Source organism: Cylas formicarius, unplaced genomic scaffold (assembly GCF_029955315.1).
Source record: "Cylas formicarius isolate icCylForm1 unplaced genomic scaffold, icCylForm1.1 PGA_scaffold_1__22_contigs__length_36826433, whole genome shotgun sequence".
NCBI lineage: Eukaryota > Metazoa > Arthropoda > Insecta > Coleoptera > Brentidae > Cylas > Cylas formicarius.
Window position 1 is genome coordinate 35,210,561 of NW_026844264.1, and position 21,118 is coordinate 35,231,678.

Here is a 21,118-nt window from a genome sequence, read left to right on the forward strand (position 1 = left end):
AAATTTTAAATAAACATTAACACATGATTTGATTAACAATTTATGCAAAAAATAAAGTCATTTCAAGTACTTCGCAGGTGGCGAACGCACCGATCTGTCTTAATCTGGATGACTTTAAATTAATCCATATTTGGTGATTTTAGTCAAATTTATTTTTTTTAAATATCGGGATATTAGGATACGTAATGAATTTCGTCTTGTTTAAATAAATTAAAATCAAAGAAAACTTGTTGCTAAACGTGCTTTTAATAGGGGTGCGACGATAAAGAGACAAAAAAATAAAAGAAAAGGATAAAATTGAAGAGGAAATGACACCAAATCGTTGTATCACAATGGCTAATAGGGACTTTTGGCGTATGTAGGTCACGGTTCAATGTGGCGTACGTGAAACACGTGAATTTTTTTTGCATGCGAGTGTTTGTGCCGCCGCTAAACTCGGGTTTTTATCGAATTTTGTTGTACGGCTCCTTTTTTTGCGCTTTAAAAAAATCAATCGAGACGATAAAATGCATGAAACCCCTCCAAACCATTTTTATTTTTGAACGGATGGCATTTTACCGCCATAATATCAGATGTTGATAGTTCCCGAATGTATTTATTTCTTAGATGTGTCCGAGACTCCGACTGGCCGATTCTTGCGAGTGTAGCAATTGATTTGGTGAATCGAGTAATGAATATAGTATTTTTTAAGTAAACTTTCGGCGCGACTCAGTTAATAACGCCATACTCCTAAATCAAGCGTTCTGGCTTCTTTTTCTCAGTCAGTGTCAATAGACGTAGGCATAAAACTGGAAAATTTCCGATTTCGTTATTTAATAATTTCACGTAGTAAATATTTTGATGTTTTACCGAATGCGCGTACCAGGGTCCCAATGCATTTTATTATGTGTCTGAATGCATTGGATGTAAGTATTGGAACAGGTTATGTCACAAATGTAGCCATGTAAAGTATCTTTAAATTTTCCAGAAACTGGCTTTGTAACATCGATGTGTTCTGGAGATGGTGTGTAAAGAGGAATTTATAGCATGGTTTAAGGACCTGGATAGTTATAAACGGATAGATATTTTTTGTGAACTAATAAATATGTGCGTTCCATTTGAACTGAGGTTCGTTGGTAGTTATTTAGAAGAAATAGGAAAGTACAGCTACCAGGAGCTCAAGCAGCAAGCATTCTTCGCCAACGACCTGGAGAAGCTCGACAAAGATTTGATGTTTAAAAATCAAACGCTGTTTGAGGAGGCTGTGCGTCATCGAGTGCTTTTGAACATTTCTCTTTTGAAATCTAGAAATTATAACGTCGCGAACTGGTACTGTAAAAAGTTCTTAAGGACAGACTACATTGAGGAGTTAGTTTCGAAAGAGAAAGACGATATGGTGCAAAATGAACTTTTGTTGTTGTTTACTATGGCCTCGCGGCATCCAGCATTTACTTTTGACCAAAAAGAGTTTTTTAGTCGGATACTCGTCCAGCTTTGCGACATAAGGGACAATCGCTTTAAATCCGCCCCTTATAGTTATCCCCCCGGATTCGGATATCCCACCCTCCAAAGAAAGGTTAGTGAATTTCGTGGTGTAGAAAATCTTATTTGATTCGGGTGAATAGTTTCTGGAACAATTTCTTCTCTTTGTTTTGTGTGAAGAGAAAGGATAAAATGGCTCAATTAGGTGTTTCATAATAAGAGGCTCATTCTTAATTTCATGATTTAAAAAAAATGTGCTTTATTTTTTATATACATTGCAACTGTTAGACATTTTGTTGATATTGGGTAGCATGAAAACCCTTTTTTGTGGATTTTTTTTTCTTTCATCATCTTTATTGGTAAAAATGATATTGCCTCTGTTTGTTTCAAAAATTTTTAAAATTGTGTGTTCGTTTCTTGGTATGATCTCTTGACTTTGTGTGAAAGTCTTATTTCATAGTTAAACATAGTTAAAACATTTAGCTGTTGAAAGAGACCACCACCCGCAAGCATGCATGCTCCGGGTCTTTTTCTTATTGATCATTATACTTGAGGTAGTGCCGCTTCAAAAATTGCTGGAGTATTTCTGATACACTCTGTGTAGTAAAAATAAAGTGACTGCGGACTTACATTGATATAAAGTTTTGTTTAAAATGATCCAAGCACCTTTATTATCCATCTTATTATGAAACATGCCGCATAACAAGCGTTAAACAATTTTTTTAGAACATAAAATAATTTTCAATTATTTCCTAACTGATTTTGAAAACGAAAGTGATGATGTCAGTAAATCAACATTGACATTTAGTGGGTTGGCGACGCAAAAGTCACTAGATTTGTCCCCAGATTTAAAGTAACGCTAAAGTATGTTTTATATTATTTTATTGTTAAAAATATATATATATATATATAAATATGTAGAATAGGTAAAAAACGGCCTAAAAATTCATACAGAATTTCCAAAAACTTTTAGGACATGAGTAGATATTGAAAATAATGGCTGCAGAACAAGGATGTTTCGCAAGAGTATTGTAACTGAATTTTGTTTTTTTTAATAAATGAATTTGCTCTTTTAAGGCCGATACTGTATGCTTTTTTCCAGGCAGTTCTTCAAAAACTATTAAAAATAGCTGCTTGAGGTTTCTTTAATAAATTTGGATTTTTTAATTCCATTTTTGTTCTTGTACTATTAAAAATAATGCTTAAAAATCAACCCAGATTTACATTTATCGGTTCTTTTATGTTGATGAAAAAAAGAAAGCACAAATTATGTTTTCGTCTTCGGAGGCGTCACTATATGCAAAAATGGAATTTATTTTCTGCGACAGAACGTCGCGGACAGGAGGCTCGGCTCGAAGGCAATTTTAAAAAGTAAAATTGTTGACCTATGTATTCAAACATTATAATAAATTTGCTCTTTGTCGATTCGCCATTGAAATTTTTGGTCCTGCTAATCTAGACGATCAGAAGAAGAAAAAGAAGAAAATTTGGAAAAAAATAGAAACTTTTTTTTTTGCTGTTATTATACGTTATCCGGGTGTTTCTCTATTCCAGAGCTTGCCGCCAGAGAACACGGTGCCGGCGACTTTTCCGATGCACCCGCCAGGCATGCCCCAATTGGAGTTCGTCTCCCCGCTGAGAACGTGGCCGGGCATAGTGTGCGGAGCACCCGAAGTAAGGAGAAATATGCGATCTTTCGCCGCCCTCGTTTTTTTTTTTTTTTTTTTTTTCGCCGATAGTCCGGTAGCGACGACATTCTCGTAACGTGTGGCAATTACCGATATTCAGGTGCCCCCATTTCCACAGTCTCGCCAACCGCCCCCGCCGAACTCGTCGCCCCTAGTCAGCCGCGCGTGCTCACCAAACCAAAGCCGCGGCACCTCGCCCCTTCGGACGCCCCGCCCCAATAGGGCCCCCGCGCCGCCTCCGTCACTGCCGGTACTGGCGTCGCCGCTGGTGCAGCCCGCGGTGGCGCTCGCCCACGCCGCGCCGCCCCTGCCGGTGGGGCCACCCCCGCCGCCGCTGATGCCCCTGCCCGTCGAACCATTGCAGCCGCCCCCGGCGTCTAGTCATCACCAGCAGCCGCCCCATTCGCCGCCCGAGGTAGTATTCCGCAAAGTTTTAACGGGGGCAAAATAATGGTAGTAGGTCATTCGAAATCATATTTTCCGAGTTATAACTTAAGTGTTTCAGAAATCTGTCACTAGAGGGCACTTTATCTAAAACATATTTTTTTTATTTTCCCTGTATTTCATTCATTTAGACTGATATTGCAAAATAGAACAGATTATGTTAAGCAGAAAAATTGTTCTCTTGTTTTATTTATTCTCGGCTCGAATTTTACCTGTAAATGTGATTCTGCCCAACAGGACTTAATGAAATTTGAAAAAGTCATTGTCTTATATTATGCCTTCATGTCTTCATGAATTTGTTGAACCGTTGCTATGTTCGTTCAGAGATCTGAAGCTATCAAAACAATGTTCCGAAAATAGAAAAGATGAAGCAACGAAAGTGATTTTGTGGTAAAGAAATCCTTCGTTCCAGCTATGCAACATGAAGGACGAAGGCAACAACAAGGGCACGTTCTTGTCCTGGTCGACCGTCGCCGCCGGCGACGTCAAACGTATCAACGGCATGAGGCTGCCCTTCCCGATGGGCAACGTCAGGTCGTCGGTAGTAGACCAGATGCAATCCATGACGCTGGACGATACCGTGCATTATCATTCGAACTCTTCTAGTAATAGGTACGTGAACAACGCGGGGGGTGTCGGTAGGAGGGTGGTCCGTAAGCGATTCGTCATTCATCCAGCTTTTTAAAACTGCGGTGTTACGGGCGTCCATTGTTCGCTATATGCAGGGGGTCTCATAGGTTATGGTTGAAAAGTAGTAATAAACATGAAATTTCGTCTTTTTTTTATTTATTTATTTTATTTATATATTTATTTATTTATCTACCGGTATAGTCCAATGCTGAACTTCAAATCACAGTAGGTTAATAATAAATACTAGTACAGATATAAAGTTAAATTAAAAAAACGTAAATAACAAAACAAAATTGACTGTTAAGGGTAAAAATAATAAAAAAGGTAACTAAAAATGAAAATTAAAAGTAATGTTAACTAGATATTTGTACGCAGGACATGACGCAGGTGCAAAGAAGTCAATTTGGTAGTTCCGCCGATCTGGAAATAAATGTGTTAAAACCATAGTAACATATACTATGTATAACGAATGCCGATTTTATGAAGAATTTCAGGTGGAAGGGTCGAGATCGATGAAACTCCGATTACACCACGCAAGAAGATTATTGAGATTATTCTTGAAAAATAATGGATTTCGACTGTAACTTATGAGAGACCCCTTGTATCGATAATATGGAACCCGTTTCGTTGTGGTTGGTTTGTTATTTGGAATTTGGTAATTTTCGTTTACAGCGGGTGTCACAAAGCTACATCACCACTTTAGCTACGATTTGACTCATTTCAATGTAAATGAACTAAAATATACGAGGGATGTTTCCGAAGTTCTAGAAATCTAGCTATGATTTTTGTTATTTTGTTAATCCTCGTCAATATTATAATGTAGTTTTTCCGTATCATCTTCATTTAACTAGTTAACGATAAAGGAATTTTTTAAGCCGAAACGTTTTTGTCCGAGTCGCCTCAATACACGTAACAATTTTTATAATAGACGCACTTTAATTTATCTTCAGGTTGGATTGACTTTCGGTCTTATCACTATAATAATTCACATTTTGATAAGTCTTAGACCTATTAACCCATATTATCCCAAGCATTAAAAAAATACTTTTTGCTCTGAAATTATTTATTTTGTTGCACTTAAGAATGCATTATATGTGCCAAAAAAAAAAAAAAAAAACTCGAAACCACTGAGAAAAAACATTAAATAATGTTTTGGGGTACATAAGATGTAACATATAATTTATACATAAATATACAAAAGAAAGACAACAACTAAAAGTAGATTGTTTTCTAAATAGATTTGATACAAAAAAAACGCATAATATTTTATGGTAAACCCGGTTTCATTTTTGGTGATATTTTACAAAGCATGTAAATTCTACATCTCCTTCGGGATTTATTAGCATGAACAATCAGGAGGTGACCTTGATTATCATAACGCACTTCATCTATGGCAGGTGCAAGATTTCTTTGAGTAATTGTTTTATCAGTTTTTAAAGGTCGCAAAGAAATGTAAGATTAAACATTAAACATTAAAAATATTTCAAACGTAGTTTTTCCAGAAAGCCTATTATTTATTTCCTCACATGATCTAAATTCATCGGATATAGGTGTGTGATTGTACTTCTTTTAAATTCCGGGGTTTCATCATCTGATGAGTCCCATTTAGGTTCAGTAGTTGATGAATTACAGGACCGTTGAAGGACAGCTGTACCATTCGGTGTATGTAACTTGAAAGTTCCAACGGTATCAGTTGGTTCCCCAAACTCTTGTAGATTTACGTTATCGTTCATATCATCTTCGTCAGTCAAGGTCAATATGTTCTGTAAATATTTTTTCACGTTATTCTCAGCATAAATTTGCAAGGAATGGAATGCTGCAATATATAAGAATACGTAAATCCAAATAATACTGACGACTTTCATTGTTATTGTCCTCATCAATCGCGATCTCCTCCATAGCCGTCTCTAATTCCTTTTGAGTCAAATACCTCGGAACTGTAACATTCACTGCACAAGGCACAAACTAATACTAAAGAATACGCTACTTGTTTGATGTTTATTCACATGCGCTGACTTGTCTAGACTTGCAATGACAAAGTTTTCTTTCACAGATAAAACCAGTGGTGCGCGAATGCAAAAATGGCAATACAAATCCAAAATATTTTTTTTTTACTATTTTGGATTTACTTTTGTTAACTTTTGAAGTCTTATATAAAATCTTTCATTTACGCATAAATTAGCGATTTCTGCGGTTTTATGTCCTTTAGTAATGATAATAATAAAATTTCCAAATGGATGTGTAATAATATTTCCTGGAGGTGACAACCTCATGCATTAAAGCATCGCTGCTGCAGCTCTAAAGCCTTGTCATGCCAAATTTGTCCTGTCCCTCTCCCTAGGCGTACATTAATTTGACGAATAGTTATTAGTTTACCGTCGTTTAGTTTCATTTATTTACCGACGTTCTAGTGCTTTTAAAAAGATCGATCCTCTTTTAGATTCTAGACACTCACCAAAATACTACTTACATCTCTGATGTTTTCACACCTTCTTTCAAACATGTTTGCAAAGATTACTTTGCTTGTAAGTTCCGCGTCATTTAATGATAGCACAATTCGGGGAACTTTGGAAACATCCCTCGTAGTTTCACTAACTTGGACAGTGGCGGGTTGTGACGCAGGATTTGTTTGCAGACAAACTAACAAAGCGATGCGGAGATCCAAAAAAACGTGACCATCATCGCTCATCGTGAACCCGCCCTATATTATAACGCCCGCTCACGATTGACTATGTGTATTTCTATTATATGTATAGCGGAAAGCCAGACCTACTATGACTATTGTTATATTTACTCAGTACTTTTGTGTTTTTTTTGTTTGCGACAATAAAGCTTACTATCAGTTTATTTTATTTTTTGTTTTTTTTTTTACACGACGTGTTCTTCGCCGATGGCCGAGTTGGCCCGTCAGCCTGGCCAGTAGCCAAAATCTAATTTAATTTGGAAACAATCAGAGAGTGCAAAAAGACTGCTAATTTGACCGTTTTAATCTGCCGGAAAAATCCAAAAAAAAAACTACTTGCTTTGTAGTACAGTTTTCCAGAAAACGATTCCCTCCCAAGGACGTGCGCCATTTTCGGTTCCAACTGGGCGGTGAAGTACTCTATACACTACTATACTATTTTATCCTGATTACGACTCTCGGGAAATCGTTTTTGAGTAAAAGAAAATAAAAAAAAATCCGGTTTGTTTTGCAGTAGTCCGCATCAGACGCCGCCCGATACGCCGTCGAACTGCGCGTCGACCAATTCCACGCCCCTGGGACGGGGGCCACTGGACAAAGCCAGGTCGAACGGTTTGCCTTACGCGCCGCTTTGTGACACGACCTCTCCTCCCCCGCCCGCCTTCAACAACTTCCAGACGTTCGCGACGTTGCCGCCGAACAGGTACGCCACGGCCATTTTAATATACACGGGGTGTCTCCTCAGATCATTTTATGAACAATGTTCTCACGGATTTGTTTTAAATTTGGCAGCGTTGTTTCCACTGATAAGGAGCTGATTTGGCGCAGACTAAATGTAATTAAACGGTGCCGTTAGGGCGTTCGAAAATTTATTTTTAAATAAAATTTAAGGATTCAATCCCAACCCAAGCCTGATGGCGACGCTTTCTATTTATTTTTTGGGAATTTAAACTACATAATTTGGAGTTATTTTTTTTTAATACATACCTCCGGTTCGAGTACGCGTATGAAAATCACGCCAGATGGCGCTTGCGGGTGTTTAAAGCGTCTGTTTTTATTGCGCAACGCAGGTCGATGTTCCATTACACGACGACGTCGGCGTATCGACCCCCAGTGACCGGATTCGCGCAGTACCCGTACCCGAGCTGCGCGGCCGCGGACACCACTCCCTTCCCCACTTACTCCTTCCCTTACTTCTCCCTGATGTATTCCAGTTATCCCCCGCTCCCGCAGCAGCAGCCGGCGGGCGCCGCGACGCCCCAACTGAGGAGTCCGCCCGGTTGCTACAACTGCGGCGCCCCCGGCCACCTGGGCCCCGACTGCAGCCAGCAGAACATCGAGGAGATCACGCAAAAGAAGACGTACCGGTTGCGTTACAGTCCAGTGCAGTCGGACAGCGGGGACAAATGATAGCGGCCCGGACAGTGGCGTGCGACGGCCCGGTGTGTATATAAATAGTAGGTCGTGCGAATGGGGGGTCTTGTGGGGTCGAAATTTTTCCTTCGGCGGCCTTTGGGTTTTAGTAGAAGGCAAGGGGTTTGAAATCGAAACATTGTTTTTTAATATGTTACTTATAAGGGGGGATAAATGACGGCGGAGATAGATTCAAAACGCAAGGATGTGAAAGGAGAGCGAAAAAGGTTCTTGGGGCAGATTTAGATAATAAATTGCGTCATATTCGTGAGGTGCCTTATCCTTTATGCAGCTGTTTTCAAAAGTCTTCGGTCTTCTTCCATTTTATTCAATTTTAATGTGTTTATTATTTATGTTGCTTTGTGCACTCTTTAGAGAGCCTTATTTGAGACGACCTCGTTTCAAATGCCAGTCCCGTCACATCAGTTTCTTTTAATACGTCGATCATCTTGCCATGTTTGAGATTATTAAATACCGTGGGTGGTCTTAGAAATAGTAATCAGGGTTGATTTTATCCAAAACTTACATCGTAACTATCCCTAACAGTGACAACCAAGTGCCCGAAAATTTAAGGTTGTTAAATATCCATATGACGGCGACAATGACACAGAGTTTAGTGCAAATCCTAAGTCCTACCCAATCATAAAAACAAGGTAAATTACCCTTACATCTTATCCTTTATTTTTGCAGTAGCCTTTTACCTTCAATCTTACCTTGTATTATTCCATGTGTTTATTACTTATTTTGCTTTGATTTTTTATTTCTGCTTCTAACCTTTTCGGTCGGACAAGGGGTTTGAAATCGACGCATTATTTTTTAATAAAATAGGGGGAGGATAAACGACGACGTCAGAGAAAGATTCAAAACCCAAGGATGTGAAAGGAGAGCGAAAAAGTTCACAGGCCCTGGGGGGAGGTTTAGATAATAATTTGCGTCGTATTCTTAAGGTGCCTTATCCTTTATACAGCTGTTTTCAAAAGTCCCACGTTCTTTCGTCTTCTTCCAGGTGTCCTTTTGCGTTCAATTTTATCTTGTGTTATTCTGCGTCTTAAATGTGTTTATTACTTATTTTGCTTCGTTCGCTCTTTGGAGAACCTTATTTGTAACGACCACGTCTCAAATACTTTAAACCTTTTCAGTACGGTTTCAGCGTCCAGTCCCATCACATCACTTTCTTTTAATATGTCGATCAATCTTGCCATGGACCTAGGAGATGTCTTTGTACACAAGGTTTTCTTTTTCGTTTCATCAAAATAAGGTTACTATCGTAAACATCCGTATGACGTCACTGAATATCGAATGCTTGCGATAATGAGCTGACATCTTTTTCATTGAATTTAGTTCGAGTACTACCTAATTATAAAAATAAGGTAAATGGTGTCTTATCCTCTACAACTGTGTTAAAAAGACTCATATTCTGTGGTCTTCTTGCAGGAATCTTTTACCTCCAATCTTACCTTGTATTATTCTATGTGTCGTCTTGAATGTGTTTACTACTTATTTTGCTTTAATTCACTTATTTAGGCTTCTAATATTTTCTGTCCGATGTCAATGTCCAATCGCGTCACATCAGTTTTTTTTAATACGTCCATCATCTTGTCATGTTTGACGTCATCAGTACTGTGGGTAGGACACAGGGACAATCTACACCAACGAAATGTCTCAATGTCATAAGTTTATTTTAATATGTCGACCATGTTGTCAAGTGTAACCTCTCCAAATGACGTTTGCACAATGAGGTTAAGGTTATGTGTTGGTTATGTTCATATATTGAAACGCTGACTTACAAATGGTGGATAAAGGTTTATTTTAGCCAATTGTCACGTGTTTCATCAAAATAAGGATACATTTTGTAACTTTCCTTAACTGTGAAAACCAAGTGTGTAAAAAAATATATTTGTTGAAGGTAGTTGGTCTCAACGGGAATCGTGTTTATTTGTTTTTATTTAATTTTTGGCTCTGCGCTTTCGCCTCCTTATGTTTTGTATAAAATTGTTCAAACACCCTGTGTGATAACGTCACCTGTTTGGAATCTCATTCGCTTGAAAATGTTTATTTTCTTTCACATTAAGTTCGCCCCGCTCCACATCGGCTGTAGCGCCATCTGTGGCCTATTAAAACCCACGAACGAAAAAACTGGAGTCCCGCGCTTCGCCCCCGCCTCCCGTTCGCTCCGGAATCAATTTTAGAAGCTCCCTCGACTAGATCAAACAATTGCTTATTGATTGTTAAAACTGTTGCTGTGATTAGGGAGTGAAGTATATCTCTTTTTTTTTTTTGGTTATTTTTTATTTACGATTTATGTTTCCGGTCGAGTATCATAAGCGCCATTGTGTTTTTTTATCGATGTAAGTTTAACAGGCGGTTCCGACATTAATCGCGTCGTTAATAAAAGTTGTGTCAATAAGGGCTTTATGATTTTAAAACGTTGATGCAATTGGCAATCCCAATGAATCAGGTAAGGAGTAAATCCAAGTTTAATACTTGCCTGGTTATTTTGCACTTTTTTCATCATCTACCCTAACCCACGTGACATAGGATTAATGTTTTAAAACGTTAGTCTGGTTTCATTACGCAAAACCCTCGGTTTTCCTCCTTTAACGATAAAAACTGGCTAGTCGAGCGACACCTAACGGCTGCGTCTGAAATCGAATCTGTCATGCGTTTTTATAATTCTATGGTCCGTGATCGAGCACGTCGTAGGTGAAAAAGAATTCGCTGTTGTAGATTCATCAATATATTCGCGTGACGTCATCTATCGGAGTATGGAAACGAAACAAACCAATTTGTCCTAAAAGGTTATAGGATTGTTTCAGTTTTTGTGTGAAATTTGATTATTGCAGACTATTTAAAAGATTTCTTGATCATTATTAGTGAACTATGCAGTTATCACGAAGTCCGTTAAATAGTCTCTGACAAAAATTGAAACGCCCCTAAAAAATTATACGGGAAATTGTTTTGTCTGAATTCCAAACGTTGACAGTTACCAATTAATATGGCGGATGTTGCGTCATCACTAAAACTTGGATTTACTTCTATTAACGACGCAAGGTGGCAAATTTTATCGTTCTCGTCCTGATCTCAGTCGAATACGGAACCGGCCTGGGTGTGATCTTATTTTAGCACAATTTTTATTATTATTTAATTCTCGATTTTTACGTGCCGGCCAATTCGGTACATTACAATCCCAGTGTACGAATTTCCGCTGCTCGATTTGAGCCTTTCGAAAATTGCCATAACCGTTTGCTTTTTTTTTACCATTTGTTGTTTTTGTTTTGTTACTTTTTTTTTATTGTCGCGTACCGTCAAATTACCTAAGTTAATACAGTTGTACATTATCAAGGTTCTACTGTATATAGTGACGTATAGTTTACAGTAAAGTTAATATTTAAATATTGATATATTTATAATACAATCAGTATGACTGAAAGTTAACTTAAATTGAGATTAATTAATAAAAAAAACATTTTCTAATGGCGTTTTCTTTTATTTCAATTCTTTGCGAGAGAAAATTCAACGTTAACGACTTCGAGACATCTTAAGAAAATGTATCGTCCGTGATTTAAGTGAAATTCATATGATGTGAGGTTATGTCATCTGATCTGATTAAAGTGAACGTGTAAATATTAAGTCCAGTTTGTCAAGGATTAAACTGATTGTAATCACTTGGATTCGCTTGAACTTCTCAATAGATGGCGTTGTAATCGTAAGAAAAAACTATTCTTTGTTACGCTATACATTGATAGTAATCCCAATTTAGTGTGAAGATACTTAGTTTTAACTACTCTTTGTCTATTGGCTATTCTAAAATACCCAATTGTGAGGGTCTGAAGAAGTTTTCCTACGCGACCATTACATTTTGCATATATTTTTGGTGTGACTTTATCGAAATTTCATCAAAAATTAGTGTTTCAAGTGTGCTAAAAACATTTACTCGCTAATGATCCGTGTAATATAGCTGAAACGGTACAAATTCGCGAATTGAACATTTTTTTTAATTCGATACTTATCGTAATCTTTTTGTTTTTTGCTCAATTGTGGAATTCCATGCGTTTTGGGCAAGGGCGCGTAGGAAATAAGGCTCGGGATAAATATTTATTAAATGAATGAAGAAACAGTAGCATACACTATTTCCTAAGCAACTATTTAGGGAAATCCGTCGTCGTCTTCCTCTGCCATCTCCTTCGCCAATTCCAGATCCTGTTGTTCCCTTTCCCGTCTTTCTTCCGCGCTTTCCAACTCCTTCCCGTAGGCTTTCGGCGGATACCGCATAGCCTTCACGCTCTGGTTGTGCAGGTCCAAGCAAAACGAGATCCTCTGGTGGAAAGCCATCTGGGGCTCTTTCGTGCAGTAAATGTCGGTACTTTCCTTGCTGCGCATGTACCCACCTTCGGGGTCCAAAGTCGCTTCTATTACGCCGTCGCGTATCGCTTTGGCGACAATAAACTCCGCGTCTTCGGCCGAATCCAGACCCAGCTTTTTCGCTATATCCTGGGGCGAAATTCTAGAGTAGGACAGGCCTATAGCACGGAGGGCGGTCTTGATAACGTTGTGACGTAACCTCAGTATCAGAGTGTAAGTGTGGTCTTGCCGAAACTGGGGTCCAAAGTTCTCCAACACTTCACCGAAACGATGCAAGTTTCCCATTCTTACCGCTTGAGTCAGTTGAAAATACGGGGCCAACGAATGTCGCATGCTCGCTTGTCTAAATATCTGCCTCTCGGGTATGTCGCCGAGCAACAATTCCACAACCACCAAGAGCTTTTGAACCGTCTGACGGAAGCCTACGGCGGTATTTTGCGGCGCCTTCCTCATAGCCTGCACTAGGTGCTTGTACGCCAAACTGTATTCGAGACGTGCGGCTTTGATGCGTCCCAAGTAATACAAGAATCGCGCCCACTCGTTGTTGCTCGCGGTCTCGGGGAAAACGCATTTGCTTACTAATTTATCCGCCTGGTCGTACAGAGAATAGTGCAAATAATTCCTCAACATGCAGTTTATCAGCACGGCTTGACCCTCGAAGTCGTTCCGCAGCGTTGCGGTTCGAAGACGCGCGTGCAAGAATGACCGTATTGAGTCGAGCTTGCCCGTCAGCTCGGCCACTCGGGAGTGATAGAAATAACATTTGGCTGCGACCAAATCTATAGAACGCCTGTTCTGACTAACGATTTTATTCATCAGCGCCTGGGAGCATCTAACCCCGTCTTCCAACTTATTCGTATCGATTAAACGAACCAATATGAGGAGGTGGATATAGGCGTCCACCTCCGGCAGTGGCGTTTTGTTGGCGGACCTCGTCCGCGTTTGCGTACTGTCGATTTCCCCGGCCGGCTCTTCCACGAAAGCCAACAACACTTCCCGTTCAGCTGGCGGATATATTTGAGCAATTAGACTCCTTAGCACTACGCCGTTCAGTTTACGTCGCGTGTTCGGCAAACACCTGAGAACGCGCAGGATGAAACGGTTCTCTTTGCTCACGACCGCTTTCTCGATTTGCTTCGCCTGCTCGCGAATCTCGAGGAAACTCTGCAGGTCCGTGTCCCTTTTGGTGTCGCCCGCTTCCAAACCGGCGGGGCTGTCGGCACTTTTCATCTCCACGTCGGTTTCCACCGCAACCATTTCGAAATTTCCAGGAAATAACACTCGGAACGCGCAGGAAAAGACCGAAAACTAAATAACGCTCAAATCGAATTGGTTTAAAACAGCAATTCATCCACACGACGCGGAAAGCTTCGACCACAAAACAACGTCGCAACAAATGACATTTCACCGTTGATTACATTTGGTTTGATGGATGGACGACACATTCTTGAAATTTGTCTTTGGCGAAGCCAGACAACACAGTGGTTAGTGTCAATAATATAAATAAGGTTAATTTTAATTGGACTATTCACTTGCTCGAGAATTAGAACTGAGGACGAAGCATAACACGGTAATCGTCACACACAATGACGTCACAACGTTCCCTTCCCAAAGGCAGCTAATCTAATTAAATTCTCCCTTGTTTGCGTCACACCCATTGTCGATAAATTACATTCAGAACCTGGAGGAAAACATATCGAATCGGTTTTAAAAAAGCAATTTATTCACAGCACGAGAAAACCTCTGACCACAAAATAACGGTAAAAATGATACCATAAAAAATGACATTTCACCAATCCCTAAATATTGAGTTGTTCGGAAAGTCATTTCGTTTTTTTTGGGGAACATGAAAGACAGTTTTCGTATAATGAATAAATATTTTATTAAATTATATATTGGCCATTCTGGTCCAACACCTTTTGCCATCTTTCTGGCAGTAACATAATTCCCCTCTCATAAAAGTTTTGGTCGTTGCTGGCAAAAAACTGCTTCAGGTGGTTTTTGACATCTTCATTTGAGGTAAAGGTTTTGCCATCCAAAAAATTTTGCAGGGACCGGAACAAATAGTAGTCGGAAGGCGCCAGATCTGCAGAATATGGTGGATGTTGCGGTACGTCCCATTCAAGCTGTAAAAGTTTTTGGCGAGTGACCAAACTTGTGTGAGGTCTCGCATTATCCTGGTGGAACACTACACCCTTCCTGTTGATTAATTCGGGCCTCTTCTCTTTAAGTGAATCATTCAATTTGTCCAGTTGATGACAATAGACTTCTGAATTAATCGTTGTATTGTCCGGCAAAAGCTCAAAAAAAACGATTCCTTTGACATCCCACCACACGAGTATAAAGGTATTAAAATATTTGAAGAAATATCATTTTATCGATTTCCCAAACTTAAAGAACTTTAACAAATCTGGATTTAGAAATGTACGAAAGATGGCGGTAAATGGATAGCGAAAAATATGAAAAATTTATTGAACATTATTATGAAGACACCTTGCCACGGCAAGATTATTTATAAGGATAAGTATTTAAAGGAAAACCGGGAGAAAACAACCTATAAAGATTAACAGCCTCCACACTCACGTGTACGAAAAAATGTTTACAAAATCAATAAACCCAAAGATGTTTTTATTGTTATTTTTACTTTTATTTTTAAATGATTTTGTAAGTAAAATATTCGTATAGGACATACATTTTAGTTGATGGCTTATATACCCACCATGAACTGCTATTTTCTGTTTGAAAGTACTTACAGGTTGTGTTCCCAAATGAATACCATAAGGTTGAAAAACCCCTATAGCGCTTTGTATTATTTAACTTTTTATAGTGTATTATGTAACAATTGCGGTAAAGGGCATTTGACTCACGAGTTTATTTGACACGAGCGGACCGAGTGTTCAATAACGAGTGACTTAAAAATATACCGAACGTGTTGCATACTATACTTTTTCTACGACCGTTAGTTTTTGGGTACATTTTCGCAAAATAACACGAATACATTCACTGACAGGACCGTCAGAATTGACAAACGTCAATATTCAAGGCGTGAGAAATATCTCCGAAAACATCCCGGAAATGACCGAAGTGGTTCGCGGGGAACGAAACTGACGTGGTAAAGTGACGCGTCCCGCACGCTAGATCGGTGTGTAATTAGGCATTTTACAGAGGGAAGTAGAAAAAATAATTTCTACAATATAATTATGTTAAAGATTTAATTAATACTTCGCATATTACAACAACTGGCAACAAAATTACGTTCGCATGTAAATATCTTATTCTGTTTAAACCCACTCTTTAAATAAAAAAATCAACTAAACGGTCTACAACGTAAAAAAGAGCGCTTGATGCGTTTTGGAAAAGGTCGCCGAGTGACGTAACTTCGCCGTTGCGATAACTGGGATGGGAAAAAGAAAGTTTGAATCTTGACACGGAAAAGCGATATTTAAAATCAGGCACAACGGTCGGGGGACACAGAACACCGAAACGCGATACGGCGATTTGATTCGCAAGTGCACACAAAATGAAAATTTCACATTGGGTGGATAGCGTCACAACATAAACTTCCAACTGGGATCGAACGGAAAACGGTTCGCTTTGCAACACTAACGAATGCGTTTATTAAATTTCGCGGCACGGTATTATCACAGCGTTTCGCCTTGCGAGGTCACGACGCGGCACTAACTGCCCACGACGACCGACGTCTCGATCAGGCACTTGCACCCGCACTTGGCGCACACCTCTTTTCGCCTGAACCACTCCTCGAGGTGTTCGGTGTGGCCGCCGTGTCCGCAAATGACGCAACAGTTGACGGCGCCCCGCACCGACACGTTACAAATGATGCAGTGCATCGGCAGCTTCTTGCACCCGCAACACACGTTATTCTTCACCGCGTTGCGGCACTGTTCACAGAATACAACGAACTCGACGCCCTTGTGACGGTCGATCGAGTTGGCCATGTACTTCATCACTTCCGCGCGGTTATACAACAACCGCCACCGGTGCAACGTTTCTGCGTACGCGTGTTTGTAATACTCGTACAAAGCGACGTACGAGTTTGGCGCGGGCACTCGCGACGGCGCGCACACTTTCTGCACTCGTAGGTTGTCCAAAGAGGTGGACCGCGTGGTTTTCAACAGTCTGGGCAGCCAGCTTTCGGCGACGACGTCCGCCGACGGGATGCAATGGTACGAAGGCTCGCTCGTCGTGAGCGACGCGCTGGCCGGCGGACTAGTCGACGTTTTCACGAACGCGTTCTTGTCGTCTTTGCCCAGCACGCAACACAACATGGCCGCCATCTGGATGTCGAATTGCGAAGCGTAATGCTTGATCAACGATTCCATGAGTCGCGTGCCGAACGGATGGGAGCCGAACGTGCCGTCTTTGTGCCGTATCTGACCGACGACGAGTTCCGCGAGCGTCCAAGCCTGCACGAGGTCCCTCCTGCCCACGACCGCGGCCGCCGCCGCGTTGTGTTTACAAATCGTGGTTATGTCGCCGTCCAATATGTATTCCTCGGCCAACTGCGAGTTCATGAAAAATAAACCGGTCGCGTCGTACACGTGAACCGTGGCTTTCGACGTTTTGCTCGGTGGTCCGTGCCTAGACCGCGACCGTTGTTTTTGTTTCTCGAAGTAATACGCGGAGACGGTCATGTGATCAGGCGAGGCTATCTTCGACAGGATCGTCTCGAGGGCGGATAACGCTCGGGGCGTGTTGGCCGATTCGTTTTTATTTCGTCGGCTGATTACCGGCCGGGCGAAACAAACTAGCGCGCTGACGGAACAAAATTTCGCGCCCGACGTCTTCGGAAACGGGATGTAGGAGTCGTTGTAGCCGCCGAATGTGACGACGCTGTACTGCGGTTCGTACGTCCGGTCGTTTTCGACGTCGGTCGACAGCTGTTCGAGCGTCGTTACCATTTGTCTGAGACACGGTTCGAGGCACGTGCGATTTTTCGACACCCGTTGGCGCGCGAGGTGGTTCAAAGTTTGCAACACTTGCGCCTTGACCGAATCGTTGGCATTGGTGCCTGGCAGTACCTGAAACACGGGCGGTACCCCGTGCGGGTAAGCGTTCGGGAACGATACCTGGAGGTTGACCGAGATACTGCTGGTCCTCGTCGACGCCGTGACGGTACGGCCGATCGGGTCCATGCTTTTCACATCCAAATTCGGGATGTGAACGTTGAGCAGCGAGAACTCCTGTTGGAGCGGTTGTATTTTGACCGTCGGCGACGACGCAACCTCGTCCTCGTAGTCCTGCAGGTCGGCGGGCTCGTGGCCGCACAGTTTCTGCAGGAACGGCTTGATCGTCCACACCAGCAGGGTCTGGTCTTTGGACCACGTGATCAGTTGGAAATTGGGCCCGCCCGATTTGTAATTGCGCCACTCAAACTCCAGCACGACGTCCCGGTGGCCGACGAACGTGTGCATGGGGGCAGCTCGGTTCGCCACATTCCACAGGAGGAGGCTGTTTTCGCCCCTTCTCAGTTGCGGCACCACCGAGGTTATCAAACCGTTACCGAACGGGGTGTACCTCGCGCGCCACACAGGGCCGTTGGTGCTCAACACAAATTCCGCCCGTCTCGGGTTGGTGATGTCGAAAAATTTGACCGTGTTGTCGCGGCTCGAAGACGCGATTTGATTTTCGTTGTTGGGACTCCAGTCGAGGCCGTGGATTTTGGCCACGTGCGCTGAGATGTACTGTATAGGTACGCTGCTCTTTCTGCGATCCCACACCTTAATGTCGCCCTCGTGCGCGGTCGCGATCAGATACGGGGAGATCCGGTTCCATCGCACTTGCGACGCTTCCGCCACCGCGGACAGCGATAAGATCGGACGTCGCGAATCTCTCAAGTCCCATACGTGTATGAAAGTGTCGACGGAACACGAGGCTAGCAAATTCGGGTCGAATTTGCTCCAGTTTAAGTCGGTTATCACTCTCGTGTGGGCCCTGAGCGCGTGCGATTGCGTTAGCGTTTCTTTGCGCCACGTTAGCACTTCGATCCTCTCGTTGCTGGAAATGACGCATAGTTCTTTGTGGTGAGACGACGGGTTCCATTCCGCGACGCCGACGTCGTATTTGCTCTGCCTCGGGAACTTGTTGACCGTTTCGAACTCTTCGTTGAGATTCCGGAGCGCTATGCACCGTCTGCCGGCGAGCAGCACGTACGTGCCGGTGCTGTCGACGGACATAGCGTTCGCCTGCAAGTCCTTGCACTCTAATGCGACGTAGTAATCGTTCGCGGACATTTTTTTAAATTAATTCGTAATAAATAAATAAATCGACGGGTCAATGCGGTTAATCGAGCTTGCTCTTCTTCTTTAATGGACGATCGGCCAAAGTCACAGAAATTTGATTTTCATACAGCTAATACAGTGATAAGATTTTATATTGATATATTGTTAGATGCCGTTGGGTGAACATTATTTGAGGACCTCATTACCGGTTTGATTATCAAAAATATAGCGAAAAATAATATTTTTTCATTAGGTTGTAATTGTAATTCACGCCACCTCAAAACCCCCGTCAAACACATTTTACATTGCGATAAACTTAACGTCTTCTGACTTAAGCAATTTGCCAGCTCATTGGGTGTGAAGCAGCTTGTCTGGCCTGTGCCATACTAACTTCGCTTTTGTCAACGCAAAACGTCGAGTTTAAAATGAGTCAGAAAAATTAATAGGTGCAAAAAGTCCCTGTTTATGTGTAGATCGATATGAAAGCGTATGACTTTGGTCCTTATAGCCAATTTTCCACAAGAAGCGTCCGATTTAATTTTTGACACAGGCGACTTAGTGTTGGCATCCTTGCGAGTTCTTTCACTTGCCCTCTCGGCAGCAGTCAGCTGGTTTGTCTTTTACAGTTAGAAGAAATCCAATCAATCCGCCAAAATGAGAATTTATAAAGACAAATTCACGGGTAAGTTTTGTTCCGAATGGTTTGCTTTTCCGTTCCCGACGCGTATTTTCGATTTTAAGTGAGCGGTAATTCGAAAAACGCAATTCCGATGTTCCAGCTGTCATCGTTGGGTTATGTATCTGTCACTGTTGCGTTTCGGATTTCGTTACTTTTCGATAAGCTTATTATTGTAACTTTTTTTTTATTTGCAGGCGATGAAATGTTCTCCGATACGTACAAAATCAAATTAATAGACGAAGTTATCTACGAAGTGTACGGTAAATTAGTGCAACGTAAACAAGGAGACGTCCAGATAGAGGGTTTCAATCCGTCTGCGGAAGATGCTGACGAAGGCACCGAGGAAGCTGTCGAGAGCGGCGTCGACATTGTGTTAAACCACAGACTGCAAGAAACGTTTGCTTTTCCCGATAAAAAATCGTATACCTTATACCTTAAGGATTATATGAAAAAGTAAGTACCGCGATTTTACTTTGGTGCAACTCCGACACGTAATAAGAAATTTTTCATAACCCAGCGCGCTTTGAAAAACAAAATTGCAAAAATTATAATGGTGATGTTGAATTGTCAAATATTTCAATTTTGCAGTGATTTATAGTGTATTTTGGTGGCCATATTTGCCAAAGGAATGTATTTTTACCTGCAGAGTTGCTCAATATATTTCCTGTTTATTTTCAAGTAATTGAAAATGCAACTGTTTTTTGTTAAAATGGACGCACGACGCAAAGGTCTCCGTGTTCTATCAGTGTTACTGTTTTTAATGTTCGCGTTTTAACAGTATATTTATATATTGTTTGCTAGGAATGTATTTAATAGTGGTATGAAATTTGTACTTTAGGGATTAAATGAAGAAGTAATCGTTGCCATTTTACTTTGGTGATGCATATTTTGACAAATATGGGAAATTCATGTAAATTTTATGCATGTACTAATACTGAGAAACACTTTCTCATGTGTTTCTTGGAGTATTTTATTCAATATCATCACTAAGTGGTTTAAATTTGTTATTTAGTTTGCTTAACAAATAAAGTCACTGTTGGGGACAGTAATTTGACCAAATTTAGTGAAAAAAATTATTGCAAAATTGTTTTCTTGTTAGGTTAATTCCCAAATTGGAAGAGGACGCGCCCGACCAAGTTGAAGTGTTCAAAACGAATATCAACAAAGCAATGAAAGACGTCTTATCCAGATTTAAAGACTTGCAATTTTTCACGGGTGAATCTATGGAAATCGAAGGTCTGGTGGGGCTAATGGAATACCGAGAGATTAACGGAGAATCGGTGCCGGTTATGATGTTTTTCAAGCACGGCTTAGACGAAGAGAAATTTTAGTCCTATTAATTGTACCCTAACTTATACTCTTTTATACAATCATGATTTTTTCCCGAAAGACCGGCGTTGAAATGCTTGTTTTAAATTCTGTGGTTGATTTTTGCCGCGCATAATGTTTATACCTGAGTAAAGAAAAAATGAAACTCGAAATTTCTTGTGTGATTTTCCCCTCCCCTAAAAAAAAACAA

At 41.0% G+C, this 21,118-nt stretch overlaps 4 protein-coding genes across 5 annotated transcripts; 2 read left to right on the top strand and 2 right to left on the bottom strand.

Annotated features, from left to right (window-relative positions):
• The first annotated feature begins 274 nt into the window (after nucleotides 1–274).
• LOC132696815 (zinc finger CCHC domain-containing protein 2-like) lies at nucleotides 275–11,718 on the top strand. 2 transcript variants are annotated; one of them, XM_060661863.1, is made up of 7 exons: nucleotides 275–905; nucleotides 968–1,555; nucleotides 3,016–3,135; nucleotides 3,250–3,564; nucleotides 4,006–4,205; nucleotides 7,421–7,609; nucleotides 7,977–11,718. In XM_060661863.1, exons 2-7 carry the CDS (start codon nucleotides 1,001–1,003, stop codon nucleotides 8,314–8,316), a joined length of 1,719 nt encoding a protein of 572 aa, XP_060517846.1. In that variant the 5' UTR covers nucleotides 275–905; nucleotides 968–1,000; the 3' UTR covers nucleotides 8,317–11,718. The 2 variants fall into 2 exon arrangements, with proteins under 2 accessions (XP_060517846.1, XP_060517847.1); XM_060661864.1 differs by having other exon boundaries at nucleotides 284–905; nucleotides 3,268–3,564.
• A 683-nt stretch (nucleotides 11,719–12,401) lies between these two features.
• Nucleotides 12,402–14,176, bottom strand: LOC132696297 (probable 26S proteasome non-ATPase regulatory subunit 3). The gene has a single exon (XM_060661043.1). The coding sequence runs from the start codon at nucleotides 13,936–13,938 to the stop codon at nucleotides 12,466–12,468; it is 1,473 nt and encodes a 490-aa protein (XP_060517026.1). The 5' UTR covers nucleotides 13,939–14,176; the 3' UTR covers nucleotides 12,402–12,465.
• Nucleotides 14,177–15,909: 1,733 nt separating this feature from the next.
• On the bottom strand, nucleotides 15,910–19,317 carry LOC132696296 (GATOR complex protein WDR59). The gene has a single exon (XM_060661042.1). It carries the CDS (start codon nucleotides 18,930–18,932, stop codon nucleotides 16,359–16,361), a length of 2,574 nt encoding a protein of 857 aa, XP_060517025.1. The 5' UTR covers nucleotides 18,933–19,317; the 3' UTR covers nucleotides 15,910–16,358.
• A 139-nt stretch (nucleotides 19,318–19,456) lies between these two features.
• On the top strand, nucleotides 19,457–21,080 carry LOC132696298 (translationally-controlled tumor protein homolog). The gene is made up of 3 exons (XM_060661044.1): nucleotides 19,457–19,602; nucleotides 19,794–20,052; nucleotides 20,699–21,080. The coding sequence occupies exons 1-3, from the start codon at nucleotides 19,575–19,577 to the stop codon at nucleotides 20,928–20,930; spliced, it is 519 nt and encodes a 172-aa protein (XP_060517027.1). The 5' UTR covers nucleotides 19,457–19,574; the 3' UTR covers nucleotides 20,931–21,080.
• Nucleotides 21,081–21,118: the final 38 nt, after the last annotated feature.